The 13792-nt window shown below is 38.1% G+C and overlaps 2 protein-coding genes and 1 pseudogene across 2 annotated transcripts; 1 reads left to right on the top strand and 2 right to left on the bottom strand.

Annotated features, from left to right (window-relative positions):
- Positions 1 to 431: 431 nt before the first annotated feature.
- On the bottom strand, positions 432 to 1630 carry LOC113061214 (UDP-GlcNAc:betaGal beta-1,3-N-acetylglucosaminyltransferase 9-like; annotated as a pseudogene).
- On the bottom strand, positions 1352 to 7605 carry LOC113061488 (Bardet-Biedl syndrome 2 protein homolog). Its single transcript, XM_026230634.1, has 18 exons — positions 7208 to 7605; positions 6030 to 6170; positions 5332 to 5559; positions 5023 to 5148; positions 4873 to 4935; positions 4700 to 4771; positions 4095 to 4199; positions 3878 to 3964; positions 3660 to 3795; positions 3449 to 3588; positions 3263 to 3392; positions 3039 to 3219; positions 2739 to 2868; positions 2533 to 2652; positions 2308 to 2445; positions 2127 to 2239; positions 1896 to 2044; positions 1352 to 1754 (listed from the first exon to the last, which is right to left on the bottom strand). Exons 2-18 carry the CDS (start codon positions 6144 to 6146, stop codon positions 1648 to 1650), a joined length of 2142 nt encoding a protein of 713 aa, XP_026086419.1. The 5' UTR covers positions 6147 to 6170; positions 7208 to 7605; the 3' UTR covers positions 1352 to 1647.
- A 5211-nt stretch (positions 7606 to 12816) lies between these two features.
- On the top strand, positions 12817 to 13662 carry mt2 (metallothionein 2). The gene is made up of 3 exons (XM_026230631.1): positions 12817 to 12977; positions 13107 to 13172; positions 13284 to 13662. Exons 1-3 carry the CDS (start codon positions 12953 to 12955, stop codon positions 13373 to 13375), a joined length of 183 nt encoding a protein of 60 aa, XP_026086416.1. The 5' UTR covers positions 12817 to 12952; the 3' UTR covers positions 13376 to 13662.
- Positions 13663 to 13792: the final 130 nt, after the last annotated feature.

Genomic DNA, 13792 nt, shown 5'->3' with positions numbered 1-13792 from the left:
TGATTTCCTTGGGATTCCTATACAGCAACATATTTATCATTTTGCTACAGTCTAGTATAGTTTGAGTCAATGATACAACCATTAAAACTAATTGTTTACAAAGATCATTTTTAAAGATCCATCTACAAAAGCTTTTGCAATCTTAGGTTTCATATGAGTTTTGCTATTTTTTTAAACAGTCTTTTAGATGGTAGTTCACCGCAAAATACATTTTTTGTCATCTTTTACTCATCCTCATGCTGTTCCAAACCTGAAATTTTAAGATACATTTATATATTGCATGTGTCAATGCTGATCACTCCGGGTTTGCTGCCGAGTCCTGGCTTGAAAGAGATTTTCAGTGAATAATGACTCATTTTCAAGAGTATGAAAGCTGATGGACATTACATGTTTACTTTGTATGGAAAAGAGCAGTCCAACATCCTCAAATAAACAATCACGGATGGAAGTCTGAAAGGGAAAAACCGTGGGATCTTGACTGCTGTGACACTGAAGGTTAGGGTCATGCAGAAGGTTCAACATGAGCCACATCTGTGGGACAGTCAAGCCGTGCACAACCATCAGCTCTCTGTAGAAGCACGGACAATGATGTCACCAACAAAGAGATCCTTATTGATCTCTTGACCCTCAAGCATCTCCAGGATATTGTCAATGTTCACATAAACATCTGCATCACCCTTAAAAATAAACTTTACTTTGGGACAGCTCACATTGATCCACTGAATGAAGTGGATTTCTTTTAGCTTCAAGTTGAAGAAGGTGTCTTCAAAGTCCCACAGCAGTTTCTCACTAAAAGCGTGACTCTCATATCCCAACAGTTTGTCCCATAACTGGAGCACTGTTTGATATTGGGGCACACCGAGAAGAAAAAATCTCTTGACGTTCATATTTTTCTGGAACACACCTTCTCATCCCCATGTGCGTCGAACAACCTGACGTTTGTCAAAGTCAGTTGCTACTGATTTTATGACGATCGGCATGTAAGGGGCTACTTCTGGTCCAGAACACTTTGTTGGTTGATCGATTAGCAGCTTGAAGTCCTGTTGATCTTTCATTTGAAGGTGAAGGAAACGTGTTGAAAGCAGGATTTCTGTCGTTGAGGGCTAGCCAAATTTAGACTTTGCTTTGCAATGTTCTTTCTGAGATTTGACCTTTGATGAAGTATTTGGATTTTCTCACAGCCTTTGTAGGAACTGCAATGTAAAATTACAAAATAAATTAACAGAAATATGTTTTGTTAAATTTTGCCTCCAAAAAATAAAATTCATGCAACATTTAAGCTTCTATTTTGCAGTTATATTTATAAGTCCTTAAAATCAATTTCCTATTCTGTAAGATATGTCGGAGTATGATTTATATAATAATTTAATTAAGATCTTGCTTGTATACAGATATAATAGTAGTGGTTTTATACACACAAACACACACACACACACTGCCTTGGTACACAAAATAAAGTCTCTTTAACCCAGTTATTCCTCTAACACAAAACTGCTGCCAGTGAGGGCTGGATCCCATATCTATCCCCTCATGCAGGCTTTTAATTTTCCACCAGGTTACTGGGAACTTTCCAAGCCAGTTTTGGGGTCTCTGTGCTCTGATATTCCAGACATTTGTGCTTGAAGGTCATTTAGGACCAGATCTTCCTCATGACAAGGCAGTCCCTGCTCTCATGATCTTGAAAAGAGCATTGATGTTGTTGTTCTTGATGGCATCCCGACAGGCAGTGATAACCTGAGTTTTGGGTTTTCCCACTGAAAAATATATATGATAAATACATTTGGCACAAATAACTGCAGAGGAAAGCATTGTTTTGCCCTCCAGATGCACATTCCTATGAACTATGAACACTAATTGGCTATCGTACATGTGTCATCTCAGAAAAATCCACCCACCTCTCAATCTCCCTGCTCTTTGGATGGCCTGGTTAACCGATTTTAGCCGGGCAAGTAGGGCATTGTGATTATTAGATCTGATTTTATATTCATTAATCAGATCTCTGTTGAGGTCATACAGTTCAATGTAGCGTTTCTTCGTGTTTCTCCTAGGAAACAAGAGTATTATTTCTGTGCCTACATTTATCTGAGAAAGCAAGAGGACTGATTAATCAAACTAGGGATGCTCACCAATCACCCATGAGTCTGGCATCTTCTGCCTGCACCAGCATATTTCTTATATAGTTGGAATGATCTGCCATTGCTGCTGTGAGCTTTTGATGCACTGAGTGAAACTCATCCACCTAGAAAACGTAAAAGGTTATTTACAGCTACAAAATACTTTCAGAAATCTGATGCTGCTCTTCCTAACCTCGGTGAGTGTGGCTCGTAGCTCCTTGAAGTAGACAGGAAAGTCAGCTTCAGCTTGTAAGTCTTCTATGGCCAGAAAAGAGGCAAGAGACTGGATCAGATCTCCTGCCAGGTCAATGTCATCTGCTCTCAGCGTGATCTGACGAGGTAGAATCAAGTTGAAGATTTTGGAATAATGAAGAGAAAGTAGCTCAGAAATAGTGACAAACACACACAATAAAAACACCTCTCCACTAGGCTGCATGTTAATGTTCAGGAGACCTCCTGCACGCAGTATTGTAAAGGTGATGTCTGGGCTGTCAATGCCCTCGGGCAGCAGAAAGTTCTGGTTTAGCCACATGACCACCTGCAGACAGATGCATGCCTCATATTTAACATTTCATCAATAAATAGAGATTTGTTTTGTAATGCACACAGAGTGTGTCCTTTTACCCTCTGTGGTCTGTCATTGAGGTTGAATGTGACTTTTCCTGTGGGTTGTGTTGCTGAGGGGTCAGTGTTAAGGTCGTACATGGAGAAGCGAGGAAGCTGACGTGTGATCTCAAATACATGGAACTGTGTACTGGAGTAAATGGGGAAGAAGAGAGAAAAAGGAAAAAACTATTCACTTTTACATGATACCTTCATTTTAAACTTAAAATAACCACTAAGTATTCAAGCAATGAATCCTCAAAATGTAATCCATATAGTTAAGTTTGTCAGTCGTCGTGATGATATTCTGCATGTGTGTACCTTGTCTTGCCTCCCACAAAGGCTTTAATGTGAAGGTCCACTGGAATGTCTTTTGGAGGAATGATTGGGACACGGACACAGCCGGAGAGATTTTGAATGCTAGGATGAACAACATGACTCTCGCCTTCAAAAATCCCTTCAGCAAATATCAGCACGGCTCTAATGATGGTTTCTGAAGGAGGGCAGCACCAAGAATGTGACATTTTTTTTAATTTAAAACTTCATGTCTCCAGGGCATCGTATGTGTGCTCTCTGGCTCTCTGTGGCTCTCCGTACAGACAAGGCTGTCTGGAGCTGTGTGTTGGCTGGAATTACACCCTTCTTAGATTCCCCCTGCAAAACACCAGGAAGAGCCTACAGAACATCAATGTCCATCAATAACATTTTAACTAAACAACTACATGTATGACCTTGGCATTTTCCTCATAGTTTCGTAATTCCAGTATCAAGTTCTGTTTACGTTGGCTCAACTCCCTGATCAGGTCTTGTTCTACACTTGCATCCATTAGGTTTCCCTTCATCTCCTTACTGGCAGGCAGATAGCCACGTACTGCAGGATGACACATACATTTGATGAGCCAATCCTCAACATGCATTTACAAAAACGTCCTGTCAAGTCACCTTCTCCCTCCACAGAGCTGCATATAAGCTGGATCTGTCCATCCATACGGTAGTCTCCTTCAACAACCCCAGCCACAGAGGACGAGAAGTTATCCTTGAAGATCACTTCACCAGTGCGATCACTGCGAGCGTCAATCTAGACAGGGAATCATCTCATGTGAACAGTACTGTAAAAACCTTGTTAAGGAAAATGCGAGTGTCATTGCTAAAAGACTGACCTTTCCATTGGACCACCCAGTTATGAGCTCAACAACACCATCGGCATTAAGATCAAAGGCATGAATACTCATAGCGTGATTTTTAGACTGTAAGAAAAAAGTAAGACACTATATCAATACAATTTGTTTCCAACTCATTTATGATAATGAACGATCATGCTCGTTTAGCAAAAATGGCTGATTCAGGTTAAGTTTTGAATGGAGCACGATGTACTACCTTGATCCTCCAGTAGCGGGCAGTTCGGTCATATACTCCGACTGTGCCATTGGCCAGAGCATAACCAAACCTGCTGCCGTGCATGTGACAAAGCGACGTGACTGTCTGAAAGGAACAGACTTTATACATAAGAAAAGAATTCCCACAGAAAGCAAAAACCATAAGCCATAACCATATCCATAAGAAAACAAATCACCAAAAATTGCCCAATTATCAAGCAGCAATGTCTCAGACTATTTTCATTAGGGATGCACGATAATATCGGTATCGGCCGATAAAAGCTTAAAATGACCATTATCGGTATCGGCCGATATGACTATTTCTGCCGATGAGCCAAACCGATATTCTCCAAGTGAAATAATTGACCTGTTTTTCAGATGTGAATGTCTGTCTACATTTGTAAAATAATACATTTATGGTAGAATCAGTACAGAAGAGATACATGGATTTCTCTTCAGTAAAATTAAAGTTTAAATATATCAGTATATATTTGTATATATATCGATATCGGTATCGGCATCGGCCAAAATTATTTTGAAAATATCGGCATATCGAATATCGGCCAAAATCCAATATCGTGCATCCCTAATTTTCATAACTCATACCTCATTTTCTGCCATCTCAGTCACTAGTTCATCTTCTCTGAACACCCTGAAGTCCTCTGAGCCAACAAGCAGCTGGAAAGATGGGATGCATCGTCAATTTATAAAAGCAGTGGTTTATAATAACTTACAAAACTTGCCATTATGAAATGAAAATGAAAAGTGTAATGGCTCACCTCATTCTTGCCATCTGCAGTAAAGTCACAAAGCACAAGTGATCGTACATTATCACCAGTGACCTTTTAAAAAAAAAAAAAAGGTTTATCTATAAATATCCTTTTTTTGGTCAAATACATTTTGTAAAGAGGAAAGTGAATTAATCTTACCGTCCAGAACTGGTCATTTCCCTCAAAGTCAAAGCCTTGCAGAGCACAATTTCCTCCAATAATGGCGAGGGGGGATTGGATATCTCCTAGTTTCCCCAGAACAATGGCATTGGCCCCATCAGTCACCTGTTATAGAATAAGCATGTGACAAACATTTCTGTCTTACTTGGATAAGAACCACTCATATTAATCTATCTATTAATCTTCTGATATCAGTGACATTAGAAATCCACTCTAAATTAAAGAAATTGAAAAATAGAAATTTTGCTGTATATTGTATATGAGACATGCCTATTCACCTTGGCTTACCTCCTTGTAAAAGATGTCAGTGTTGTCATGCACATCGTAGGCCAACAGGTTGGTCTGAGAGCCTACAAGCAGTGTGTGTCCTGTGGTGTTGGGTCCCAGAGTCCCAGCCGTGAGACAGCTGACTGCCTGGTTGATATTGAGGAGTGAGATATCGGAGTCCTGCCTACTCTGACTCAGTCGGTGGGCTGCTGGTCTCTGGCCTCGAGTGTGAGGGTTATGGATAAAAACCTGCATGGGTTTAGAAGTTAGACTTGATGGTAATGTATGGAAAAACACAAATAGGTATATTATGTAGAAGATACTATTAAAGCTTTTTATTCCCAATTATGAGTTTATATCTCACAATTGTGACTTTTTTCAGAATTGCGAAATATAAACTCAGAATATAAACACAGGAGCTGCTTGTCAAAATGAAAAACAACGTTGTTAGTGGGGAAAGCTGAAGACTACAGAAACATTGGCACAGTTAAGAGCACTATGAAGTCCATTGTAATAAAATACAACAACCAAAGCACTACTGAGATCAGGCTTTGCTGCAAAGATGAGAAAATACTGTCAAAGAAAAAAAATGTTGCTTCTTATAGAAGAAAACAAGCTTTCTGCATGAATATTCTTGACACCAAGGGAGAATAACTATTACAATGAGTATTACAATATAATATATTGTTACATAATATAATTCAATACTTTTAACTTACCTTCCCTGCTTGTGTGGCTGCCGTGAGGCATGGGTGTATCCCATCATATTTTCCAATGGCAACCATTCGAGGGTTAATTTTATGATTAAGTTTAAGAGTAAAAATGGGCACTAACATGGTGGCACGACAGCAAGAACAGATCTGTTACAAAGACAAAAAAATAATAAAAATGAAAGTGAAACCACCATAAACATGTTATAACAATGGCTCGGTTAACATTCATAGCATTAACTGCAAAAAAAAAAAAAAAAACTATCAACCATCAATGATGCAGCATTATTGTAAAATAACACACACACACACACATTTTTTTCATTTCTTCTATTCATTTTTTATGAGTAAATTGTTTGGCTTTATAGTTATGTCAATTTACAGTATAATGAAAAAAAGAAGCAAATTACTACGGGGTAAAAAAGCAATCATCAGGGTAGCATGACGTAAAACAGCTTTTGTCAGTAGTTATGAAAAAAATGATTGATGTATTCCATAGGTCCATGCTAAAGGTTTAACCAGGGACAAGTGCTGTATATCAGCTCTATTAGCTAAAGGCATTCATCTGAACATCTGCTGCTCAACACTGTGCAGTAATGTCACTCTGATTCGTCCCTGTCAACAAAACAATCGTTTACTTAAAATAGAACTCATATATATGAACTGAAATGTCTATTTTGGTAAAGAAGGAGGATGAGACATCCAAGCAGCTGACTGTATTCAAGCTTTAGTAGTGCCATCTTCCCTTTCTGTCTGGGTAATAGAATAAACAGCTTACTGAGCCTCTCGCCCCATAGGGCTTCCGTTGCCTAGCAACAGTGGGCAGCTTGTCACGGCATTATGAAGCCACTTTTGCTAGCATGTTATTCTTGCTAATCCTTTTCGTTTACAAGTCTGCTCACCAGTTTTTATTTGTTTTTTTTTAATGAACTTTAACTTTATTTTTCTACTTGAACATACTAACTATGCCACGTAATTTGGATTTAAAACGAATAATTTACATGCTATCTAGTGTTAGCCGGTATTTTCTATGCGCTGGCTATGTGTGCTAACTCTGCGTAGCTAAGTTAAGTTACACAGAATTCTTGCAGAACCACTTTTTATATTGCTCTGGGAGGTATATTTATATTGATATTGCATTCAAGGCAATAACCTTATAAACTGTATTAAATTGAAAATTGTCTTACCACAGCCGCTAGCTTAATTGTTCCCTGCCAGGTGGTGTACCAGACTGTTCCCTAGCAGGACATACAAATGCCCATGAATTGGAGAGGATTGTTTTCAGGATGTGCCGTGAGCACGCGCAGGAATCCTGATTTGAATTAACAGAGCGGGCCATAATAAAAGCGGGCACCTTGGCATCAAGAATTAAAGGGAACGGCTTAAATTCAGAATTTATATATATTTTTTTAGGTAGATGAAACCTCTGGGGATCTTCTGGGATCGGTTTAGCTTCCTCTTATACTGTGGATGATGAAGAAGCTGCTGAGACCTTGGAATGGTTTTTCTGTGCAGAATTAATTTTAGAGCCACTGATAATTTGTTTTTCAATTTATGTAAGACATGCATACATTTTTAGAGAATGTGGTGGAAAACATGCATTAAACAAAACTGAAAAACAGTGGTTTATTTTTTTTTTTTTATGTAATGACTTTAGATTTGAAGAGTATAGTCAGTATTTAATTTATTGTATTTATGTATTAAAATAATTCAACAACAGCAACTGTGAAAAACTCAAACACAATGCACATTTTTTTATGTTTTATTATTTACCAAAGTCAGCAATCACCAACTGCTGTGTGTTGAGTTATTTTATTGTGTCAGTTTTGGAAAGCATATTAACATTGAATGTGACTATTACACATTAACTTGTTAATTGATGATTAAATAATTAATTATAAAATGGTTTATACATATATTTTTCATTGTGCAAAGAAGGGATATAAGCAGGTGCTTATATATATATATTCAGTTTCAATTTAATTATTATATAATTGTCTTAGCTCAATTATTTTCATGCCTGAAGAATGTGTACAAGGAAAAAAAAACTATACGTTTTTAATAAGGTATTACTATAAATTAGTAACATATTTTGCCAATATGCGGACCATCTACATAGGTATATATGCAAAGTAATTGAACAATATTAGTGTTGATGTTCAACAATGTATTTGAGTTATTTTATATAAATCCAAGTCGTGACCTAAACCACCAGCCTCAGCGTGCATGTCCTCAAAGCTCATGCTCGGCTGAGAGTGCATCGTATCTGCAGCCAGCCAGACTATTGGAAATTGGAGAGGTAAGGAGTGCAAAAATATTACATTTTTTTTTCAACTGCTTACACACATTTTCCAAAGTGTTCCTCTTTTTTTCAAAACTTAACACACAAATTCAAGAATTGAACACACAAGATGCAAAATGCCTCACAACTCTTTCAAAATGAAACACCACAGTCAAAATATCACAAACATATTTCAAAAGCAAACATTGGTCTTACGTTGTAAACACCTTTACCATAATGTTTTATTTTTGGTTATGTCATATACACACTGTTATTCAAAACCTAAAGCTCTTCTTTTAAAAGCTCACATGTACATGATTGAATGTAATTTGGAGAGAGCTGTTGAATATATATAATGTAAAAACAAAAGCAAAATTGAAACCAAACTTAATTTTTTTGCTTTTTGTGGTTGTAAATGTAGTATTAGTGTACACAGTTTGAAAATAAAAATACATCACAAATATGTAGTGTTGTAGCATGTAGTGTAAAACCAAACATAATGTGTGTGTGCTTGCATGTGGAGATGGTTGGGTGTATCTAGGCTCCATCTCTCCTCCGGGCTAGGTCCGGTCAACATACGTCATCCACGTCACATGCTATATTCTCTCTTGATACCTTACCAAACTGTGACCAATGCAATGCACTGTAGTAAATGAATGCAAGGGTACTACAGTAAAATATTTTTATTACTGTAAAGTATAGGCCTATTGTTTGTTATGGTAAGAAAGCCATTATGTGTACATTAGAACATGTGTACATTACATTGTTACATACCGGTTCTCATTTCTAAAGGTTTGAATTATACCAGCCACAGTAAATCTACTCAAATTATCTCATTGTTAAACCATGGTATATCACATCTAGAAGAAGAAGAAGAAGAAGAAGAAGAAGTTTATTCACATTTTTTACACATACATATATTCATATAAACTTAAGATGAGCATGCATGTGAACTGGTCCCCAAAGAAGCTATCTAAAGCTTATAATAGGGGGCCATGACAAGCCAGGGAAAAAAAATAAATAAAAAAAAATGATCGACTACTGTAGCCCTAATCTCATTCGAGACCACTCTTCTTTTTCCTTGTCCTCCTCCATTTCTGACTCGTCCTCTTCCTCCCCTTGCTCCCCTTCCAACTCCTCTTAGTCGAACTCGTCCTCTGGCTCTCCCTCCAACTCCTCTTACTCTGTCTGCATTGTTTGCATCCATTGTCCAAAAGCTATTACTTGACATTTGGCCTATTTATAGACCACTATTATAGTTATGATTGGTTGTTGTTAAGTAAAGCAACAAGTGTTTGCACATGTGAGGAGTTAGTGTGAGGCACTGATGAATAAGTGTGGCATTTTTATTGGTTGTGTTTATAAAAGGAAATCAAGACACTTCCTGTCAGATTTTTGTGTGTTGCATGGAAAATTGTGTGTTGTGTTCTGCAAAAAGTGTTTAACGGAATTGAAAACTGAGTAAAAGGCCAAAAATTTGTGTATGGTTTTGCAGATTTAGTGTATGGTTCTGGTGTTTGAGTGTCAGGTTTTAGAAATTGTGTGACAAGTAATAATTTTGTGTGTAAGCAGTTGAAAAAAACTGTAAAAGATTGCTGGGAACATGGAAAGTCCAATTACAAAAGTTTGGGGTGGATTGGCTATGCGAAAGCTGAGAATATTGGGTTACATAAATTACAGTACTGTCCAACGGTTTCAGTCCCTCCTATTCCACCATGGTTTTCCCTATACCAGATGTAGATTTAGGCATTCATAAGGAAATAAAAAGTAAGTCAAAGGAAGTAGCAGTGAGGGATATTGTTAAATCTTATCTGGATATGCATTTCTCTGACTATACATTCATATTTACAGATGGTGCTAAGGATCCAAAGACAGGACACGCTGGATCAGCAGTATATATTCCAAAGAATGGGGTAATATGTCAGGAAAGAATAACCGATAATTTATCAGTATACACAACAGAGCTGGTTGCAATTTTGTTGGCCTTGGAATGGGTAGAGGGAAATGAGTTAAATAACTCAGTGATTATATCTGATAGTTATTCAGCTTTAGAAAGCATAAAAATAATTATATAATTCATAAAATGTGTATGGTTTTGCATAAGTTAAATGCAAAGGATTTAAAAATCAGGTTTCTCTGGATACCTGCACATGTTGGAGTGAAAGGGAATGAGGAGGTTGATAAACTTGCAAAACAAACACTGAAACACAATAGAATATTACAAGTTCCATATAGTAAATCTGAAGCTAAAACATTCATTAAAGCATATGCAAGATCAATGCAAGGTTTATTAGGGAAAGCATCCAGTAACATTCATCAATTTGTTATTAAGTTTCTTAGAGACACAGACTAAGCCAGTAGGATTTAACATTTTATTTTTTTATTTTTTTTAAGATCCAATATCTCCTGATTCACACTCCAGCCCAGTCGGTGGCAGTAATGCACCATTAAGTTGGTTTGCCAACCGCCCTAAAAAAACAAAAGAAGAAGAAGAAATCATTGTTCTTCCATTGTCAACCATGGTGACCTGCAAAGAAACGCGTGCAGCCATCATTGAGTTGCATAAAAATGGCTTCACGGTCAAGGATATTGTAGCTACTAAGATTGCACCTGAATCAACAATTTATAGGATCATCAAGAACTTCAAGGAAAGAGGTTCAAGTCTTGTAAAGAAGGCTTCAGGGCATCCAAGAAAGTCCAGCAAGCGCCAGGATCGTCTCCTAAAGACGATTCAGCTGAGGGATCGGAGTGCCACCAGTGCAAAGCTTGTTCAGGAATGGCAGCAGGCAGCTGTGAGCGCATCTGCACGCACAGTGAGGCGAAGACTTTCGGAAGATGGCCTGGTGTCAAGAAGGGCAGCAAAGAAGCCACTTCTCTCCAAAAACAACATCAGGGACAGATTGATCTTCTGCAGAAAGTATAGTGAATGGACTGCTGGGGACTGGGGCAAAGTCATATTCTCAGATGAAGCCCCTTTCTGATTGTTTGGGGCAACTGGAAAAAGGCTTATCCCGAGAAGAAAAGGTCAGTCCTGTGTCATGCCAACAGTAAAGCATCCTGACACCATTCATGTGTGTGGTTGTTTCTCATCCAAGGGAGTGGGCTCACTCGCAATTCTGCCCAAAAACACAGCCATGAATAAAGAATGGTACCAAAACACCCTCCAACAGCAACGTCTTCCAACAGTCCAACAACAGTTTTGTGAAGAACAATGCATTTTCCAGCACGGTGGAGCACCATGCCATAAGGCAAACGAGATAACTAAGTGGCTCAGGGACCAGAATGTTGAAATTTTGGGTCCATGGCCTGGAAACTCCCCAGATCTTAATCCCATTGAGAACTTGTGGTCAATCCTCAAGAGGCAGGTGGACAAACAAAAACCCACTAATTCTGACAAACTCCAAGAAGTGATTATGAAAGAATGGGTTGCTATCAGTCAGGCTTTGGCCCAGAAGTTGATTGAGAGCATGCCCAGTCGAATTGCAGAGGTCCTGAAAAAGAAGGGCCAACACTGCAAATACTGATTCTTTGCATAAATGTCATTTAATTGTCGATAAAAGCCTTTGAAACGTATAAAGTGCTTGTAATTATATTTCAGTACATCACAGAAACAACTGAAACAAAGATCTAAAAGCAGTTCAGTAGCAAACTTTTTGAAATGTAATTCTCAAAACTTTTGGCCACGACTGTACTTTGTTGAGTGTGCATAACTTTTATAAATGCTCGTTTGTTTAGTATTTTAATGTTTGAATGATTTATCTTCATCCCCCAAAATTCAAAGACTCTCTGCACTCGTTACATTTCATTTGTAATGAAGTGATGGGTAGTGGAAAAATACTCCTGGTCAACAGCCAGCGAGCAAACGAGTGCAAATCAATTCTTCTGTTTAGTCTTCCCAGCATCCTCGCCGAGTGCAGACAGGGGGAGCACGTGCAGTTTCATGCACACACGTCACAGTTAGATTCGCTTTAGTGCCGTGTGCAAAAATGGACAAACTGTTGACAAACTATTACATGGCAGAAAATAAAGCTTTCATAAATTCTAAAATTGTTTCTCCGCGAACATCTTCTAAAGCCTGCCTGTATCTGCTTGAATGCTAACTTACTGATGTTCAAATATATGCTTATATTAATATTAAATAGGGTAGTCGCCTATCACTTTGCTTTTATAAACTAAAGACATTTAAGAAGCTCAGAAACTAAGTATGACAACGCATGGTCTTTTATTTATAGTCCTACTTGATTCTAACAAAATACTTGGAGATTAAAAACAAAAAGATATTTCACCTCCAAAAAAGAAAATAACATTCAAAAGCATCGAATTATGTACTCAAATAAACACTCCCCTGTCAATATTCCGCCAGTGGAGTGGAAACGGTAGCTATATAATCGTATAAATAACACATTGATGTGACAAGGTGGGAATGGTGATTCCTGATTGTTTGATAGTTTGCACCCAGTTTCATTAATGAGTCACCGTGTGCAGGCTGGAGCGGGCGGGCTTTTGCACTCGGTCTGTGTGCAGTCCCAGCTGTATAAAACCAGCGCGCGATCAGATCTCTGGTACCTTCCACAACAACTCATTCGCAAACTGAGTGACGCGAGATCTCAAAGGGACTTTCGAGCACTTTAAGGATATTCTTAAGGCAAAAATGGATCCTTGCGATTGCGCCAAGAGTAAGTGTTTCAGATCGTTCAGTGAACTCACATTGATGCTGAATTTTTGTGGGTGCTTAAAGTTTAGTTACTATATAGATTTACCACCAGTGTGTCAATAACATGCAACTTTTATGTATCTTATTTAAGCTGGAGCTTGCAACTGTGGTGCCACCTGCAAGTGCACCAATTGCCAGTGTACAACCTGCAAGAAGAGTACGTGAACCACAACCCAATATTGATGATTTTTTTTTTTATTAATTTTTTATTTTTTTTTTATTTTCTTCAATCCGGTGGCTTCATTTAATTTTTTTTTTCCCTCCACAGGTTGCTGTTCTTGCTGCCCGTCTGGTTGCAGCAAGTGCGCCTCTGGCTGCGTGTGTAAGGGCAATTCCTGCGGCTCCAGCTGCTGTCAATGAGGAGGTCAACGTGATGTTTTGTTACAACAATGTGAACTTGTTCGTCTGTGCTGGGCGTCTTCGCTTTTCCATCGCATGAATGTTTTATTTTTACATGATTCTAATAAACGACCTCCCTGTTGTTCTCAAAGTCTTGTTTAGTTTTGCCAAATCGTTTAACAACTGCTAGAGGGAAATGATTCACTGAGACTATAACCACGTGTTTGTTCTTCATAAAAGGACAATTTGTAAGTTTTTATATAATGTACTTTGTCTACAATATATAAATGTCTGCAATTATTGACTGACGTGTGTGACTTTCACAGCTTTTTTTTTTGTGTGTTTCAACTCTAACAGTAGTGGTGGATGAAGTAGGCTACTTGAAGTCACTGAAAAGTATAGATCTATTACCAGAAAATACTTAAGTCACCGTTTGGA

The sequence above is a fragment of the Carassius auratus genome, chromosome 43 (assembly GCF_003368295.1).
Source record: "Carassius auratus strain Wakin chromosome 43, ASM336829v1, whole genome shotgun sequence".
Lineage (NCBI taxonomy): Eukaryota > Metazoa > Chordata > Actinopteri > Cypriniformes > Cyprinidae > Carassius > Carassius auratus.
The sequence above is the reverse complement of the archived record's forward strand: the minus strand, read 5'-3'. Positions and strand labels throughout refer to the sequence as shown.